At 44.2% G+C, this 19,252-nt stretch overlaps 1 protein-coding gene across 1 annotated transcript in view; it reads right to left on the bottom strand.

The window, feature by feature from the left end:
• Nucleotides 1-12,855: 12,855 nt before the first annotated feature.
• USP32 (ubiquitin specific peptidase 32) overlaps nucleotides 12,856-19,252 on the bottom strand; it is a 202,388-nt gene continuing 195,991 nt past the window's right edge. The window contains exons 31-34 of the mRNA XM_025996072.2: nucleotides 18,245-18,533; nucleotides 16,196-16,620; nucleotides 15,617-15,709; nucleotides 12,856-15,133 (exon numbers count right to left, since the gene is read on the bottom strand). Of these exons, the coding sequence (XP_025851857.1) occupies nucleotides 14,960-15,133; nucleotides 15,617-15,709; nucleotides 16,196-16,620; nucleotides 18,245-18,533 (981 nt within the window). The 3' untranslated portion in view covers nucleotides 12,856-14,959. The remainder of the gene's footprint in view (nucleotides 15,134-15,616; nucleotides 15,710-16,195; nucleotides 16,621-18,244; nucleotides 18,534-19,252) is intronic.

Raw genomic sequence — 19,252 nt, 5'->3', positions numbered from 1 at the left:
GATCCTTTGAGGGGCCTGCTTCTCTACTCACACACCAGGACATCCCCCCAGCACTCCACTCCACCCATACACAGAGCTGTCCCAGCCTGTCTTTTGCCCAGAGTTAAATAAGGTCACCCAGAACAACAGGACGAGTCAAGGGGACCAACCAAGGCCCAGCCTGCTCTGCAGCCCTCACATCCCTGCCTTACTGGGTGGGGGGGTCTGGCTTAGACTTGGGCTGAGTGTCCCCAGGACCTCTGCCGCATTCCTGCTGTGGGATCCATTTCACTGTCCTCCAGTCCTTCCTTAGTAGCAGGATTACCAGGTGTGTCCTCTGATGTGTCCCTTTCTGTATCACTGGCTGTCCCTGGCCCTCTGTCCTGATTTGCTGCAGGCTTTCCCCAGCATATGATCTGCACCCACCTAGGATTGCCTGATAAATCTGAATTTCAGATAAAGAACACTTTTTTTTTTAAATGATTTCATTCATTTATTTGAGAGAGAGTGAGCTAGCAAGAGAGCACACACAAGGGGAGGGGCAGAGGGAGAAGCAGAACCCCCATGGAGCAGGGAGCTGGATGTGGGGCTTGATCCCAGGACCCTGGGATCATGCCCTGAGCCAAAGGCATACGCTTAACTAACTGAGCCACCCACGTGCCCTAAATAATACCTTTTAAAGTATATCTCTCAAACTGCATGGGGCAGACTTAATACTAAATCATTATCTGTTTATCTGCAGCTGAAATTGAACTGTGTATCTTGAATTGTATTTACCACATCTGATGATCTTATCCCACCTCAGGGAAACAGGCCGAGAGGGAAGAGTGGGCAAAGAAAGGGGTCAGAGACTGAGCCAGCCACCAGTTCCTCCTTGTCCATCTCCCTCTCTCTCCTGCTGGCCACACCTTCCAGGAACTGACAGCACACTGGTTGAGGGGATTTCCCCCTGCCTAGTATCAGGTTCCCTGTTGGAAGGGCAACTGGGTACACTTTGGAGCAGGCCTTTCTGCCAGTGGACTTCCTCCCCACAGTTTTCCAAAGACTTGGGAGAGGTCAGTTCCAAGGAAATTGCAGAAAAAAAGGCAGAAGAAAAATTCTTAAATGTCCTTACTACTCACAGCCCACTGACAAATACTTGAAACAGGCAGAGTGACATTCCTCTAGGGACTCAACTGCCTCGGATGTTGACACTTTGCTAAGGGCAAAAGGCCATCTTAGCCCGACCCTTTAGGATCTGGTGAGTCTACTTTAAACATACAGAAATTCCTTTGGAAATTCCCTTTATCTCTAACCCCCTACCCCAAAATACATGTTAGGAATCATCCTCCAAACATAGGCCCACTAATATATATCTGAAGGAAGCTCATGACTGAGTTTACTGACCTTTAAATGACCTTTCCCCAACAATAGCTAGCCCGCTCAGGGTCCTAGAAACCTTCCAGAATGCCTTGGAGGTTTGTTCTGTCCCTAACCGCCTCCCAACTTGCAAGTGTATAAGCACCACCCCTCACAACCCCAGTGCAGCTCTTTCTGCCCATAGGTCCTGTCCCTGTGCCTTAATAAGGCCGCCTTGTTGCACCAAAGTCGTCTCAAGAATTCTTTCTTGGCCGTCGTTGGCTTTGAACCCTAACACCTTTCCTACATCAGCAATCTCATTCCTCCTCCTTGGGTCTCTGCTTGACTCCTGCCTCCCTGAGCTGCAGCGTTAAGGCCCCTTCCTGCAGCTCAGCTCCCACTCATCAGGCCAGCCACCTCTTGCGGGAGGGCGGGCTCAGGGAGTATCTGGCTGCAGCCTCCAGGTGGGGTCAGAAGGGGCCTGGTGCCAGGGTTTTATTTATAAACCCAGGAGACTCAAGAGGTGCAGAACCCTGTGGGAGTTGGAGTGTTCGTTCCCTTCATAGCCTGGAGTACAGGAAGAGCAGGACCCCGACACCAGCAGGCACTTGGGTTCCCTCAGTCCAACTGACGCCTTTATTTCGATTCCTTTCACCTTGTAAGCAGCCTGATCTGTTTCACTACCTCTGGCTGTCATTATCCACACGCACTACTTCGCTGAATCTTGACAGTAATCTAGAACAAAAGCTCCCACTGGCATAGCCTCTTTGGGACAGCAGTGATTTTCTTTCTTTTTTTTTTAAAGATTTTATTTATTTATAGACACACACACACACACACACACACACAGAGAGAGAGAGAGAGAGAGAGGCAGAGACACAGGCAGAGGGCTCCATGCAGGGAGCCTGACGTGGGACTCGATCCTGGGTCTCCAGGATCACACCTCAGGCTGCAGGCGGCGCTAAACCGCTGCGCCACAGGGGCTGCCCAGTGACAGCAGTGATTTTCATCTGTTCCATTTATTCCTTGTGGCGGACACTGTCCTGCCCAGCTCAGAGCCCAAGGAAGGCCTGCTCCAGCGGTGAATGCCCATGGAGTGCTGATGCCTTCAGCCATTGGCCGCTCCAGGGGAAGGAAGCCCTTTATTGGAGATCACGCTTCTTTCTGCAGCAGCCAATTACTGTGATCAGTGTGGGGGTAGAGTTAGCCCAGTTTGGGATGACTCCAAGGGATCATTCCAGCTTCCAGGCTCTTGGTGGGGCCAGGCAAGGTGACCACTGGGCCTGTGGGACGTTTCCATCTCTTCCTCGTCTCAGCCCAACCCTGCTTTGCTCTCTTTACAAGTGTTAGTCCTAGAGACTCTTCTTTTTTTTTTTTTTTAATTTTTATTTATGATAGTCACACACACAGAGAGGGGCAGAGACATAGGCAGAGGGAGAAGCAGGCTCCATGCACCGGAAGCCCGACGTGGGATTCGATCCCGGGTCTCCAGAATCGCGCCCTGGGCCAAAGGCAGGCACTAAACTGCTGCGCCACCCAGGGATCCCCCTAGAGACTCTTCTTAATAAACATCTTGTGCACTGAACTCTGTAGCTTCCTGGGGAAGCCAACCTGCAGGGCTGTGGCGCATTGGTGCCCAGATAGCCTAGAGCACATAGTAGGCTTTCAATCAGTCCTGGACTGGAAGAACCCTGGGACAGGCATTGCTAGTCCTGAGTCTACACAAATAACACCACACTAATAGCAGCTAGTATTTATTCAGGCAAAACTATACAACATGCTTTATAGCTCACTTAATCCTTAAAACAAGTTTCTGAAATGTGCATTTCTATTTTCCCCATTTTCACAGGAGGGAATGAAATGCTAGGGACCCATGACTGGCGAGTGGTATAGCAGTAGTGGGACTTGGATCCATACAGTCTGGTACTCAAGCCCACCCTTGGATCATCGCTGTGCTCTGCCATCATTCTGAAGGAAACCGAGGCTTAGGTAAAGGGACTGCCCCTGCCCCCGGTGAGCTGAGCGGCTAGCAGACCCACAACCCCTGCAGTCTGTGCTGCTCTGCTTGAACTAAGTGCTGCTGACCTGGAAGCACTTCCAGGGAAGCTTGCATTTAGAAGTCACCTAGCCAGCCGGAGACACGCTGTTCCCTAGTTCTGGAACACTCTCCCCTGCCCCTCCCTCCCTGTGTTCGTCTCATGAGCTTTATGCGCCAGCCAAAACTCAGCTTAAAAGTGACTCCTCTGTGAAGCCCTCCTCCCCAACCAAGACCCCCTTGAAGGAAGACTGGAGGATTGCCTCTGAGCCATCAGAGTATGGAAGTGCCACGCCTTGGCTGACCACGCAGAGGGGGGCAGGCAGCAGATGTTTGCAGGATGAATGAATTTAAAAAAATGATAGCAAAACACTGAATTAGCAGGCACCATTCCAGGGCTAGAACTAAATATTTACCTTGCCCACGGGGCAATCCTGAGAGATAAGCCAGGTTTTCTAAGCTCTATTTATGCCGACTTTCCTTCTGTGACTGACACAATCAACCTGGTTTTGTTACAGTTTGAACAGCTGTTTCCACATGTAGGGCCTGGGCGTAGGAGATACTTGATCCTGGGCTTTCACTGTTCCACAACCTCATGCGTTCTCCTCAGGGAATCTGTTTCCTAATCCTTGGTCCGAGGTGATTGGGCTCCTTCATTCTGTGGGCCTGGAGTGGCCCCAGTCTCCAGAGGGCTGTGGGTTAAATTGGGGCTTCACTCTAGTGTAAGTTGTGGGTTTGTGCGCAGTCACGGAGTTAACAGCTACATCAGGAGCTGCTTGGAGTATGTAGGAGACACTTCTTAAGGGAAAGGGATTGGGTATGACATGCTGGGCTCAAGTAAAGAGTCATAGGGTCGGAGGGACCTGGAGTTCATTTATTAGTCGGCCTTTGGGATTCACACTGGGGTCTGTTAGAAAGAAAACTTCAGGCCCAATATGGAGTCACTTATGTTAAAACTCCAATGTCAGCATACCTAACCTAACTGTAGTTTCAGCTCTCCCAGGACTGTAACCTTTAACCAGTCAGCCTGGAATTTCCTGGTTAGCACTAGGAAATATACTGATAGACCCTTTCCGTTCCCCTTAGAAGGGTGACCTTGCCTAAAACAATGCATTCTTTGCTAATAATTTCCTTTTTTCTATTCTCTTTCTGCCTTTGAAACCTTTTCTTTCCTGCAGCTCAATGGAGCTCTCCTCCACTTACTAGATAGGATCTGCCTGATTCATGAATCAATTAATAAAGCCAATGAGATCTTGAGAACTTAATTGGTTGAATCCTTGTCATTCAACAGGTCATAAAAGTAATGGACGTGGACTAAGATGGTAGAGCAATCTCATCTAAACACTAAACACTGCTTGTGGGGGGCAGGCAGCTCTGATTTGGGGACAGTGATATTAAGGCCCAGTGAACAACTCCGACCCTGGTGTCCACTTTGTGAAGGGACATTTGGGGGAGGCAGTGGTGGGATTGCATGAAGGGATCAGAGACGGGATGTTCCTGCTCAGGGGACACATGACAGCTGAAAGGATTAGTGGAGGACATATTTGAGATGCCCTCAGGGGCTGCCTTCAATATGTACAGGGAGAGGGGGCTTTGTGGAGTAAGAGGAAGAGGCAGTGAAACCTGTGTCATCACAGAGCTTGGGGCTGCAGTGGCCAGGCCAGCACAATGGGCACGCAAGCTGATTCATGAAACGCTGCTGTGTGGTCTGGTGATAATTCACATTCAGGGAGTGAGCCTGTGCTCTAGGTGAGAAGAGGGTTTCCGCAACAAACATCAATGCAAACAGGTAACAGAGGTCATGTTTGATCCAAGCCTCTGCCAGGCGCTGTGCTCATGCTGCCACCCTCAGCCCTTTCTTCCTTCCTGTGCTCTTTTTCCATTTCTCTTTTCCTCACTATTTTTTTTTGACAGAGACAGGTTTCCCTCGCTATCCAAAAGTAGAACCTTCCTGGGGCACCTGCGTGGCTCAGTTGGGTAAGCATCTGACTCTTGGTTTTATTTTTTTATTTTTATTTTTTTAAAGATTTCATTTATTTATTCATGAGAGACACACACACACAGAGGCAGAGACACAGGCAGAAGGAGAAGCAGGCTCCATGCTGGGAACCCCACATGGGACTTGATCCCAGGTCTCCAGGATCAGGCCTTGGGCTGAAGGCAGCGCTAAACCGCTGAGGCACCCCGGCTGCCCTGACTCTTGGTTTTAGCTCAGGTCATGATCTCAGAGTCAGGAGACAGCCCCGCATTTCAGCTCTAGCTCTGCGCTCAGTGGGGAGTCGGCTTGGGTTCTCTCTCCCCTCTTCTGCCTCTCCCTCCTCTCTAAAAACAAACAACAACAAAAAAACACAAAACCAAAAGCAGATAATTCCTGTGAAAACTTCATTAACTAAAGTGGTGTAAAGTGAAGAGTACTCCTCACCTTCTGAAAGTTCATGTTACACTACTTAGCCTTCACAAATGACCTACGTTAGTACAGTAGTAGCTTTTTTTCATAAAAGTGAAAATCCTCTTTGGATTTTCTCTGGTTATCAAAAACAGCTACCAATAATGTAGGTCTTCTGAAAAAGTAAAGTGGCATAACTCCAACTTCTGGAAAGTGGGGGATAATACATACCTACCTCAGTTTTGGATTGAGATCTAGCATTTCTATTATCATTGAAGAGGACAGAAAATCAAAGTTGGGCTCTAAACCCGAAGGGAGCGGGGAGACCATGGGCTGCCTCTTTGGGGTTCAGCACAGCCAGGACTGAATGGAAGGCAGTTGAGGAGTCTGCCTGCTGTGTGATGGGCCAGCCATGGTAGCCGCTTAAGCATGTGGTATTTGGTTTAGAGCCTAGGCTTACGGGTGCAAACACCTGGGTAGAAACGGTTTGGCTCAATTGTTCTCCCTCCCTTCCAGGGGAAAAGGCCAGGAAGGAAAAGGCCTCAGCTTAGGGGAGGAGGCATTGTCCTCAGTGGGTTAAGCATCGTCAGGTAGCCCGGTCTGGCAGGGGGCCAGTGGGGAGCACAAGAATCCCATGGCTGCTATGGCTGGTGGCTGTCTTCCCAAGGAACAGCTCATGCAATCCTTGTCTTTCCTATCCTGCCTCTGGAGCCATCACATCCCTGATAAGATATTTTCGGACACTTCAAAGTCCAGTTGGGAGCCACAGGCCTTGACCTGACCCAGAGTCCTTTCTTTCTCCCTCCCTAGTCCCACTTCCCCTCCTACACCCTCCTTCCTCCCTCTGTCCAGCTCCTAAGGTTCCCGGGCCATCAGAAGTGGAGAGAACAAACCTAGGATGTCAGTCTCAGACAAGAGTCACTTCATGGCTGTTTGCTCCCAAGCATTTTTTTAATCTTCCAGGAACAAGGGGAGGAGGCTGTTTTCAGGACACCTACTTCCCCTCCTTATGTAACAATAATACTTCACATTTGCATAAGTGTTATCAGTTGTAAAAGGGTTTCACATTCTTTTTTTTTCTCCAAAGTTTATTTACTTAAGTAATCTCTACATCCAACATGGGGCTTGAACTCACAACCCCGAGATCAAGAGTCGGGTGCTCTTCTGAGTTCGCCAGGCACCCTATCACATTCACTTTTTTTTTTTAAAGATTTTTTTTTATTTATTCATGAGAGACACAAAGAGAGAGAGAGAGAGAGAGAGAGAGAGAGAGGGGCAGAGACACAGGCCGAGGGAGAAGCAGGCTCCATGCAGGGAGCCCGATGTGGGACTTAATCTCGGGTCTCCAGGATCATGCCCTGGGCTGAAGGCAGCACTAAACCACTGAGTCACCGGGGCTGCCCCAACTTTTTTTTTTTTTTTTTAAAGATTTTGTTTATTTGAGAAAGAGTGAGAAATAGATCACAGAGGGAGAGGGAGAGGACGAGGGAGAGGGAAAAGCAGATTCACCACCGAGTAGACAGCCTGATGTGGGGCCCAATACCAGGACCCCAAGATTGTGGCGTGACCCAAGCCAAAGGCAGACGCCTAACTGACTGAGCCACCCAGGCACCTCCTCACATTCACTTTCTCCTTCAGTGCTTACCACAACAATATAAGGTAGTTGGGGTCATGGTGACTCTCATCCCTTGTTATCATCCCTTGTCAAAGAAGCCCACTGGGAGGGGGGGGGTGTCCTGGAGAGTTGGGTTGGTGTGCATGCGGAGAGGTGAGGAGAGTGGTGTGCCTGGAGAGGACACGATAGCTCCACACCCTTTTCTGCATACATTGCCCTATGCATCTAGCTGTTCTGAGCTGTACATTTTTGTAGTAAGTCAGTAATCTAGTGGTGGGGGGCAGGGAAGAAGGCCACGGGGGCTCAAAGTGCTTGACCACCTTGCCAAAGGTTGCTAAGTGGCAGATTATAGACTCCAGTTTAGGCAGAAGTGAGATGGTATAGAAACAGATTAACTTGGGTTTGAATCCAGCTCAGAAACATTCCACCTGTTTGACACTTTGGACAAAAGACTTAATTTTATTGAGTCTTAGTTTCCTCATCCGTAAGAAGGGATGATAACGCCTCCCTCAGAGCCATGGTGAGCACTGAATAAGGAATGAGATGTGCATAGCCCGGGATCTGGTAAATAGATGTCCACTGCATGTCTAAGTGCCCCTCCCAACTGTCCTTCTGGTTCCAAGGGCAGGACTATCCTCCTTTATGCCACACGGTAGGTGTTCAATTAACATTTGCTGTATGAGCAATAATCCCTACTTCAACTGTCCCAAAACGAGAGGATATTTACAGTTCCAAGCCACAGGGAACTCTGCAAACAAGGAGTGGCAGCTGTAAATTTCTCCAGCTGGCACAATGGAAGGTCATAGGCTCTGGGGCTGGCTTCCTGTAGATGCCCAACCCCAGGTGCTCCAGGTGCTCCCTGCAGTCTTTGCAGGGAGGGAGGCGGCCCTTCACTCTCATTGTTGGCTGTCTTTCCCTGTCCAGATGCCCTAATAACAAAATGGCTTCAGAAAAGTCCACCCTGAGGCCACAGTGATTTCCAGCAGACCGAATGAGAATCTCTCCTGTGGCTTGGGACAATTCTCTGGGAAGTCCTCAGGCACCACATGACAACTTTCTATATGCTCAGATGTCAACGGTGCTTTACTGTGCATCTGATCCCTCACATTAGAGCCATCACAGGTTGTTCAAGCAGCACCCCACTTCCTGCCCTCACTTCAACCTGAGCAACTCCAACTTCATCTGCTTTAGCCACCAGTCCTTCAGATAAAATGTAGTTCGAAGGGTCCAGTCCCAATGTTGTTTCAAGCTAAAAACTGAATACCATTGACTTAACACAACCACTTCATTATTCACAAAGGGAACTGAGGTGCCAAGGAGACAAGTGGCCTTGTCTCCTTGAGAAGGTCATACCATTCTTCAAGGAGCAGAAAAAACACTATAGACTAGATATTTAATCCATCTGCTAGGATGACTGCCCTGAACTTGAGGCTACAGGCCGTCTCTGATGCCCATCCGCATCGCCTGATGCATTCACTCTGGAAGGCTCTCTGCTGATCACTAATTTGGAAGTCCCCTTCCCTCTACTCGACCTACAATCTAGTGAGCATCAGGGTTTAGCCATCAGTAGCAGAGGTTCCTGCTACAGAGAATTAAAGAAGCCTGCCCCTGTGGCTCCTGAAAATTTTGGATGCCCCCACCACTTCACCTTCTTTCTAGGCCTCCTCTCCTCCGGTCTCTCAGCCACACTCAGTTATCTCTGCCTGCCTTCTTCCTTCTGGTTGTTCTCCCACCTCCTGCCTGATTCTTTTTCCTTCACTTACCTTGACTATATTGGAGCACTTTAAGCTCAGCACCCTTCTGCATTCCTCTTGGGCTTGAAGTTTAAAGTTCATTATCAACAGACATTTTAATTTTAGCAAAAGGGGATTGTGTGTATGAAAAGGAGAAAAGTTAAGTTATAGCAAACAAAAACTTGTTTACAATAAAGTGGTCTAAGTGTAGTGTGCACTTATGTCAACCACTCATCCATACCAAAATACTCGGCAATGTTAAATATTCATTATATGGGGCCTGACCTTCAAGGGCCTTCACAACGTGGTTTCTGCTTGTTATCTTCTATCATGCTCCTCACGCATGTTGAGGTCAATCCAAACGGTCTACACATCTCTGCTCCCTTGCCTCTCTTAGACTGCCAGACTGTTCTGCACCTTTCTGATAAAGTCCTGATCTTGCTTTATTGCACAGCTCACTTCCCTTTCCCATTTGGTTTTCCTTAAGTACTTTGTCAATGGTCTACTGTCTAGTGCCTTCAGTCAGCACTTCATCAAAGACAATTATACCTAGGGAGCTTTGGTTAATTACTACCACTTCTCCTTGCATGTGTGCATATGCATATGATCATTCCCTAATTAGACGGAATAATGACTCATTCACTAGAGCAGTGGTTTCCATAAATGACCAACCTGAAGACCAGTGAGAACTGGCTGTAAAACATTCTCCCCTGAGGAACTTATTAAAATGCAGATTCTTGGCCTGTATGGGAGAAGATCTCATAAATCTGAGTGTAGAGTATAGAGCACAGGTTTAATATGACAATGATGGGTGGGACCCTCGAATCAGCACTTTTAACAAACTCCTAGTTGATTTTGATGATACTGGTGAATTGCCAGGCTGGGAACTGCTGCCCTAGAGAGCCTAACACAGTTCTGTACCTAAAACATGCTTACAGGTTGTTAAGCTATATACTTCTGGATTGGTAATGAACTTGTAACATTACTGTTGTCTTATACCTGTGTTCTGTTTCCCTAAATGAGAAAAGAATATTGTTATTTGGGTACTTAATCGGTGTTAGATTCTGTGCCTATTTACATATATTATCTACTTATAATAACCTTTTGAGATAAAATGGTATTCTCATTGGTCACAAGAAATCTGGGCATTTTTAGTGAATAGTGGTTGTAATAGCTGAACTACAACTTTTTGATTTAATACACTCTAAGTCCATAACCTTTCTACTTACCAAAGCGCATATACTGGTAGCCTGAATCTGGCTTGCAGATAGGCTTTTTTTTTTTTTTAAGATTTTATTTATTTTTTCGTGAGAGACACAGAGAGAGAGAGGCAGAGACACAGGCAAAGGGAGAAGCAGGCTCCATGCAGGGAGCCCGACGTGGGACTCGATCCTGGGTCTCCAGGATCAAGCCCGGGGCTGAAGGCGGCGCTAAACCACTGTGCCACCCGGGCTGCCGGCAGATAGGCTTTTGAACAATGTTTAAAAACTTTTTAAAAGTTAATTGTTGACATTTCTAACTTGGGTATTTTGAATTAATATCTGGATTTCTGATTTCTCTTTATGGGCAAAAAAACGATATGGTAACATGGGGGCCACATTCCTGCATGGCAACAATCAAAGGGAGCCTTAGATGGATGTGTGTCCTAGAACCCACCAAAATCCCCATCACTCCCCATTCTCATCCGGGGCTATACCTGCAATTTTTTTTTTTAAATGGTGAAAAAATTTATATTTAGATTTATAGCCGGCTGGACTCAGTTTAGATGATCCCAATTTTGTTGGCAACATCCAAAGCATCATAGTCAGGAGCCAGTTGAACATATGCTTTCTTCTCTCCATCAGGCCTGATCAAGGTGTTGACCTTGGCCACATCAATGTCATAGAGCTTCTTCACAGCCTGTTTGATCTGGTGCTTATTGGCCTTGACATCCACAATGAACACAAGTGTGTTGTTGTCTTCTATTTCTTCATGGCTGACTCAGTAGTTAAGGGGAACTTGATGATGGCATAGTGATCAAGCTTGTTTCTCCTGGGGGCGCTCTTTCAAGGATATTTGGGCTGCCTTCAGAGACGCAGGGTCTTGGGTTGTTGGAACGTAGGTGATGTGTGAATCTTCTTTTTTTTGTGACTGTGCATGCCTTTCAGCACCTTTCTTAGCTTTCAAAGCCTTTGCTTTGGCTTCGGCTTTGGGAGGGGCAGGGGTTTCCTTCTTCGCCTTCGGCACCATCTTCGTGAAAGCGTAAACCTGCAACTCTTACACTCTGTTCCCAAACTTGGTCCCTATAGGCCCCTGAGTTTGCAATTCTTGCATTCTTATTTACTATTTTGCTTCTCATTGTTCAGGAAGTTTGGCAAACCTAAAGACATCCTCTTTTTATTTGTACTGTCTTCTATGAGTGTTTGATCATAGGGGTGGGTGTGTGCACTTTTGACTTTGTGATGTCAATACTAAGAAATCTGCTGGTACATCATCAGGGAAACTAGGATATCTGTTCCCTAAGCTACACATTCTAGCTCTGGCCTAATAAAATCCTATATTCCACCCTTAAAATAATTGGGGGAAATGTAGCAATTCATCAATTTGCTTCAATTCAATTGTGTCTGCAATTATGAAAGGAGCCCACAGTGAGCAATGCCACCAAGTAGTAGAGAGGCTGGGAGGCCAAAGAGCTCTCTTAATTTAAAGCGCCACTCAGAAATGAGAAACAAAATGCATGGGCTAGTTCTTTTCAAGACTGTCCTTTAGAAAGCCAGAGACATAGACTGGCACTTTAGGAGCCGTACTTTATTTTTGATGACTTTCTGAATGTTTTTTTAAACCAAATAACACCGATGCTGATTCAACATGTTTCATTCTATACATTTTTAATGTGTGTTCCTGTTTTCGAGAATTTGAGCAAAGAGCTATTAAATTCTTTTAGCATTAAAATAGCAAGAGTAAAAAATCCTCTTTGCAAAACATGATTGAATCTCATAGGGGTAGGATTCCACATTCATTAAGCATTTACCAAGGAACTGCTGCCAGGCTTTTGTATACTTCATTTACTTAAGATAAGGCCAAGAGGTAGGCATTCTATTTTTAAAGATAAACAAATAGGGACTGAGGGTGAAGGACCCACTGCCAACTGCTTCCTCAGCGACCTCCCAGACAACCCAGGGATATCCCTGGTTTCTCAGCGCCCCCTAGAAATTCAGGATTGTTTTAAGGCATTATTCAATGATAAGTTTTCCTCTTGACTCCTAATGGGCAAGAAAACTATCGTTAAGACCTCCTTCATCATGGGATCCCTGGGTGGCGCAGCGGTTTAGTGCCTGCCTTTGGCCCAGGGCACGATCCTGGAGACCCGGGATCGAATCCCACGTCGGGCTCCCGGTGCATGGAGCCTGCTTCTCTCTCTGCCTGTGTCTCTGCCTCTCTCTTTCTCTGTGTGACTATCATAAATAAATAAAAATTAAAAAAAAAAAAAAAAAAGACCTCCTTCATCAAGTCTCTGTTCACTATCAGCTCTCATACACATCCCCTCCTTCCCATGCGAATGCCTTCCAAACAATTTCCTAATAGGGATGTGAACAGAGTTTAAATCAATTCACCTGGTCACTGCAGGGATCTTGTTCTACCTTCAACAGTTTCCATTCTTTCGGAGATGGAGCATCCACTCTATAAGTCAGGTAGGTATTCAAGTAAGAGAATTAAATAGGGTCACAGAAATGCTGAAAATTTTGACTTTTTTGGTGTTTACTTGTATAGAGGAAAAACAGCACATAGATGCATCCACAGTATTTAATTTGTTTGGATAATAGTTACAGATAAACAGGTACACTCCATATACAATTACCAATACTTTTTTATACAGTTCATATTTCAGTACATCAACACTATTTTATTTACACTCTATTTATGTACATTAACATCTTTCTAAAGTCAGTGCATTGTCAACAAGTTTTATACAGTAATTTACAACGTGAATGTAGTTAATAGTTAATTTAATAAATTTTCTGCTAGTCATGAATTAAAAAATTAATTACAACCAATATAACAAACACAGATCAAACAACATTAGTAGATTGTGCTACCTGCTTAAATAAAACATCTGTAAGGAAATTATTTAAAATCTTCCACTTTTTCATGGGACTTGTCCACGTAGAAATGGACAGATTTTTATATACTGAAATCATGAAACTATAAAGCCTGCATTTTGTCTGACTTCCTCATATTTTACCTTTTAGGCCACTCCTTCCTACTTGTAATTACAGTCTTTTTCTGAATAGGATTTCAACTTAGGTAGCCATTTAAAACCATCTTTCCAAATGCTCCGAGAAGAACTGGCTAATAATCGGCCGCAGAGATCAGAACACAAATGCTTAACTAAATTGGTACCTACTATCTGTGAGGAAGGAAGGTTAACAAAATCTAATAATTAATGAGAATCACTTCCAGGGTCCAGATGATAAAAAAAAGAAGACTGGAAAAAAAGGGAGAAATATTTACTTCACATATATTTAAAAACAACACAGGGGAAAAAACATGCTGCCTGAAATAAATAACATTTATACTTTTGTTCCAGTTTTGAATTATCAGAGGAAAAAAATGAAGTGAGCAAAGAAACATAACTTCTGATGGCCACTACTGTGAAATTATTAAAAGAAAGGAAAAAAGACAAACACACACACAAAAGAAAAAGATGGGATATGCAAACAAAACAAAAGCTTACTTCCTAAACCCACCAATTAAATTAAAAATACACGCTACCAGTGTGTGGGATGTGTTTTGTTTTTAAATTTAACGTGATGGGGCAAAATACCCCATATTCAAGTTAATTTATAGCCCTTACAGCCATCAAATATGAACATGTTTTAAAAAGTTCACTTGCATGTATTCTCTCTTCTTTTAAAGTGCAAAACAAAGAAACAAAGAACAAACAACCACCAGTTGTAAAACACCTCCAGCTTTGATGCCACTTTCCCTCTCAGCTCTTGTGCAATGTGGGCATGTGACGATGGTGCAAATGTTGGTGACTCTCCAATCGTGCTTCAGCAGTGGTGGGGATACATTTTTGAGGACACCTGAAGTATCCTCAAAATAAGATGCCTCTATCTGGAGGACTATTTTAGATGGATTTCTCAGGATGTTTTTTTTTCCTCCCCCTCTACAGGGTCTCCAACCAAGGCCTTGGGTAGAAGGCACACAGCTCTTAAAATATTATCCCTTTCAAACTGACCCTTTATATATGCCTCTGCCACGAATGACTGGTTGTGTCTCAAACACAAACACAACATCAGAAACAAAAAGCAAGAAAGGCATAGAGAGTGGGGAAAATGTTTTAAAAAATAAATAGAAAAATGTGTGTCCATGCCTTAAAAATTCTTTGCACACCTTCTGACCTTGCTTTCTCCATCTTGTCAATATAATGGAATAAAACTTCAGGAAAAAGGAGGTAGCATATCATGTCGTCCCCAGACAACACTACAATTTTTTGTTTGACTTTGACTCCAAGGAAATTCTTAGCATTTTGTTATGATTATTGGTAAACTCTACACTCACTACATGTTTGTTTATATCTGGACAAGCACAATTTAGTTCTTATTTGGTCCCACGTGGCTGGTGCCAAAAAAACCCTTTTGTTTACAGGCTAATGGTGGGCTCTGCCTGAAAGTTCTCTACCAGAGAGCTTGTGTGAGACACCTCCCAAACCAAAGTATTACTACTGTTATGTTAACTGCTATTTTAATCAGGATTTTTATTTTGTGCTTCAGGGTCAGAGGATAAAATAACTACATTTAGCTTGCCTTTCAGCGACGCTTCTGCCAAATGTCAGCTACAGGGAGTCATCTCCCTCACCACCAACCTGTCTAGCAGCCAGAGTGGTAGCTTTATTGTAACACACAGTATTTTTTGTAATCGGACTCAAAGTCTTCATCCATGCTGCTTGTGTCTGCCATCTTTTTGCCATCGATCTTTGGCAGAAATTGTGCATAGTCTATCCCCTGCTGCTCATAGAAAAGAATGTAGGCAGAGTCGGTGTCAATTTCATCAGGGTGAAGTTCCTGAAGGGGCAAGAAAAGCCTTTAATAAAAAGCCATCACTATGCTGCCTCTTAATCCTTGCTAAGGAAGGGAAGACCAACCTTCTTTAATTACTAAACCAGACTGCTTCCAATCAGCTTAATATTTTGGCAGTTTGATACCTGCCCTAAAATAAGCCCTATTATTTTCAATGTTTGTTTTGGGGAAGATATTCTGACCACAAGAAAATCAAAAGAATGACAAAAGAAAAAAATAGCTCAAATCCTAATATAGCTCAAAAGATAACTTTTTTCTCATTAACTAACACCTTCTTTTTCCTCACTGTTCATGTTTTCATTTTCTACTTGGCACATCACTTTTGCTCCTTTAATACTGAAGGCACCTATACACTGACTCTAACAGAAATCAGTATTTCCTACTTGGGACAAAGTCTGTTATTTCAACAAATGTCTCCTAATCTGTTGACATTTCTGTTTCTTTTATGCAAAGACTGGGGATATTTACCTTACAGCTGCTGTCATTATAACAGTACCACTTGCTGTTTGGGTTTTTGGCATAAGTGACATAATGGCCCCCGCCCAGAATTCCTGAATGGCACTGTAAGAGAGAAGAAAGCAGAGGTGTGTTAGTCGTTAACAGCAGTATGGCCAGGGTGCAGTACTAGGACCTAATCAGGAAAACACCAATCACTTAGGTGATTTAAAAAAATGTTTTGGAACCACCTATCCTTTTCTAAAAACAAAACAAAAAGAGAAGTTAAAATTTAAAAGCTCTAAATCTTACCATTTTATAGTTGTAATTATTTTTTAAAAAGCAAAAATTCCTTAGGTGTACATAACTCTGATGCCTTGAATCCACGACTCCAATGATAGTGATTACATGATTATCCCCTGAATTGCACTGGGAGCACCCTGGATTCTACCTAGAAGGCCAAGATTTCTACTGCTAACTTTGTCTATCACCAAGCTCAATGGCTAGCAAATAAGCAGGCCCTGAAAAAATGACTGATGAATGAATGAAGATGAATGAACAAACCACAGAGAAGGGCAGATCATTCTGAGAACCATGTAACAAACCACTTACCGAAATTGCATATAGATTATAAATAGGCTTAACATGAACATCTTCTCTTTGGTCATCAGTGCTGTCTTCTTCACTGTGGTTTTCAAGCTGACCATTGCTGTAGCCGTTGCCACATGCCTCATGCTCATAGAGAAATCCATTGGCCAGAGCTACTTCGTGGTCCTGAGGGGTGACCAGCTCAGTTTGGCTGCCCCCCAGCATATGCCCTCGGCTCAAGGCATCAGCCAGCTCACAAACTTGCCCAGCCCCATTCTCTTTGCTGGCATCCAAGTTCTCCTTACTATTTGACAGTTTATTTTTGCTGCCGATCTGGGGTAGCCGGAGCCTCCCTTTGCTCCTCCCCAAAGTCCTAGGGCTACTGTTAGGGCTGCTATTTTTGCTGGAGGGACAGCTGGTTCCACTTTTTCTTGATGAAGAAGGTGAACCTGTGAAAGGGAGAAAAGGAAAAGATTCATAAATCCCAATGCCACAAGTTTAATCAGCCACTAAATGCTAACTTTGAAGCCAACTTCACAAGTGTACACATAAAGGTAAATACAGGGGTGTTCTGACCAGCTTTTTATTCCTATCATGGAGCTGATAAGTTACATTCTTGTCTTCCTCAGGCCACACTCCCACAGGTAGCAACATCCTGAAAACATGTACCATGTAGGGACTTAAAACCAGTAGAAAGATGAAAAGAGAAAAGGAGAGGAGAAAAGAGAAAATAAAATCAGCAGAAAGATGTACACCCAAGGCTAATATAACACTAATATATTAACTACACTGGATTTAAAATAAAATAAATAAAATAAAAATAAACAGCTGAAAGATATTAGGTCAGATTCAGTTCAAAACAATTAGACTAAGACGTATTACAAATACATATTCTCCCTTGTCAAATTACATTAAAAAATATGATCACCAATTATTAAGCAATTACTATTACTAGGCACAGTATTGGAAATTCTCTCTCGGGGATCCCTGGGTGGCTCAGTGGTTTAGTGCCTGCCTTTGGCCCAGGGCGCGATCCTGGAATCCTGGGATCGAGTCCCACGTTGGGCACCCGGCATGGAGCCTGCTTCTCCCTCCTTCTGTGTCTCTGCCTCTCTCTATGTCTATCATAAATAAATAAATAAATCTTTAAAAAAAAAAAAAAAAGGAAATTCTCTCTCTACTATCTCTCTCTCTCACAACAACCTGGTAAGGTAGTGGGTTTCAAACTTTTTGGTCATAGCCTACTTCATCTCCTTCTATACTGTCAAAAATTGTTGAAGATCCCTAGAACTTCTGTTTATGTGGGTTATATCTATAAATATTAATCACATTAGAAATTAAAACTGAGGAATTAAAAAAATACAATACATAAGAACATATTTCACCGACGATATCCTCAAATATCATGGTGGCTCTGACTCTACTGCATATCTGTGATAGAATGAAAGTTGAAAAGGTGAATACTGTTCTTAGTATTCTTATAAAAATAGTTCTACTCCTCCAGGCTCCCTGAAAGGGTCTCTGACTCTCTAGGGATTCCCAGACTACACTTTTAGAACCTCTGCTCTAAGGGAATAAGGATAACAACTATCACTCATGATCACCATTATGTGTCAGGCATATATGGTGCTTCACCCTCTTTTTTGTTTAAAGTATGTATGTATGTATTTATTTATTTTAGACACAGAGAATGAGAGAGAGAGAGAGAGAGAGAGGCAGAGACACAGGAGGAGGGAGAAGCAGGCTCCATGCCCGGAGCCTGACGCGGGGCCCGATCCCGGGACTCCAGGATTGCGTCCTGGGCCAAAGGCAGGCGCTAAACTGCTGAGCCAGCAAATCCTCAAGACTCTGGGAACTTTTATGAATGAGAAAATAGATTTAGGGAGGCTGTGTCTTCTGCTAAAAGTCATACAGGTGACTCATATCTAGATAGGTCTGATCCCAGACAGGTTCCTTCTACCTCACCAAGCAGTTGCTCCAGAATGGAGGACTGAGGGAAACATGCAACCTATGGGGGTCCTGAGAAAGCTCGGGTGACATCTGGGCCCCATGAGCCCCTCCAGGCTTCCTCACCTTTGGGGCTATTGATGATGTTTGCACTGAGTGAAGATGGGCTCTTGCTCAGGAGCACATCCTCTTCTCCAGCTGAATTCTGAGCATCCGCTTTCTTCATGTCTCCTGATGGAACTCTAGGCTCAGAGAGGTCATCCCCCTGGGGTGTGAGTGGTTTACGCTGACAAAGGGCTGGGTCTCTTGGTACTAAAAAAGCACTAGGGTCAAAACTTTCACGAGGAAATTTAACAATTTTCTGTGATTTTATCCATCGACCATTTACAAATTGAAATCGTTTAAGGTGAATAATCTGGAGAAGGAAAGGTAGAAAACAATTACATTAAAGGGTTCAGAAGATACAAAATTACATTAGAAAACCCCAAGTCCAATACATGTGAATGTTCAAGAGTATATATTATACGTTTTTTTTTTTCAAAAAGAATGCATCTATTATGTAACAGAGTTATCAGTGGGGACACTGGCCTTTAAAAATGTATGGCTAACATAGTATCTCCCTAATTTCATAGTCTGTACACATCCTAAATTCTTCCCAAATTTCTGTAACATCCTAGGAACCCATGTTTGCGTGTCTTCCTGCTTCCTGGGCCTGTAACCCACTCTGATCTTTACCATTTTCCAACATCATAGAAGATCCGCTCACAAATATACTTCTGCCATGAAGAAGGAAGACTATGCTGAAGGAAAATGGATGAAACTTACCCAATCTCCAATAGGAGGCCTCTTGTTTCCTACCATATCCTTTGGTTGTTACCAGGGAGTTTCACTGTCCTAAAGAGCGTTAAGAATCTCCCTTTTCTGTTGTGGCTTCTCTTTCCTTTTTTAAGAGCAACAGATTCCTCTAATCTTATACAGTGTTATTATATAATCCAGCGTGGGCACAGATCTTTGGGTCGCTATCTCTACCCTAAATGCTAACAATTTACTGTGTTACAGGGGCATACTGGTATATGGATGTACAGAAGCCCACCATGCTCTCAACATAACATTTACTCTTCACTATTCTTTACA

Source organism: Vulpes vulpes, chromosome 2 (assembly GCF_048418805.1).
Source record: "Vulpes vulpes isolate BD-2025 chromosome 2, VulVul3, whole genome shotgun sequence".
Lineage (NCBI taxonomy): Eukaryota > Metazoa > Chordata > Mammalia > Carnivora > Canidae > Vulpes > Vulpes vulpes.
This window is presented reverse-complemented; position numbering and strand designations above follow the sequence as displayed.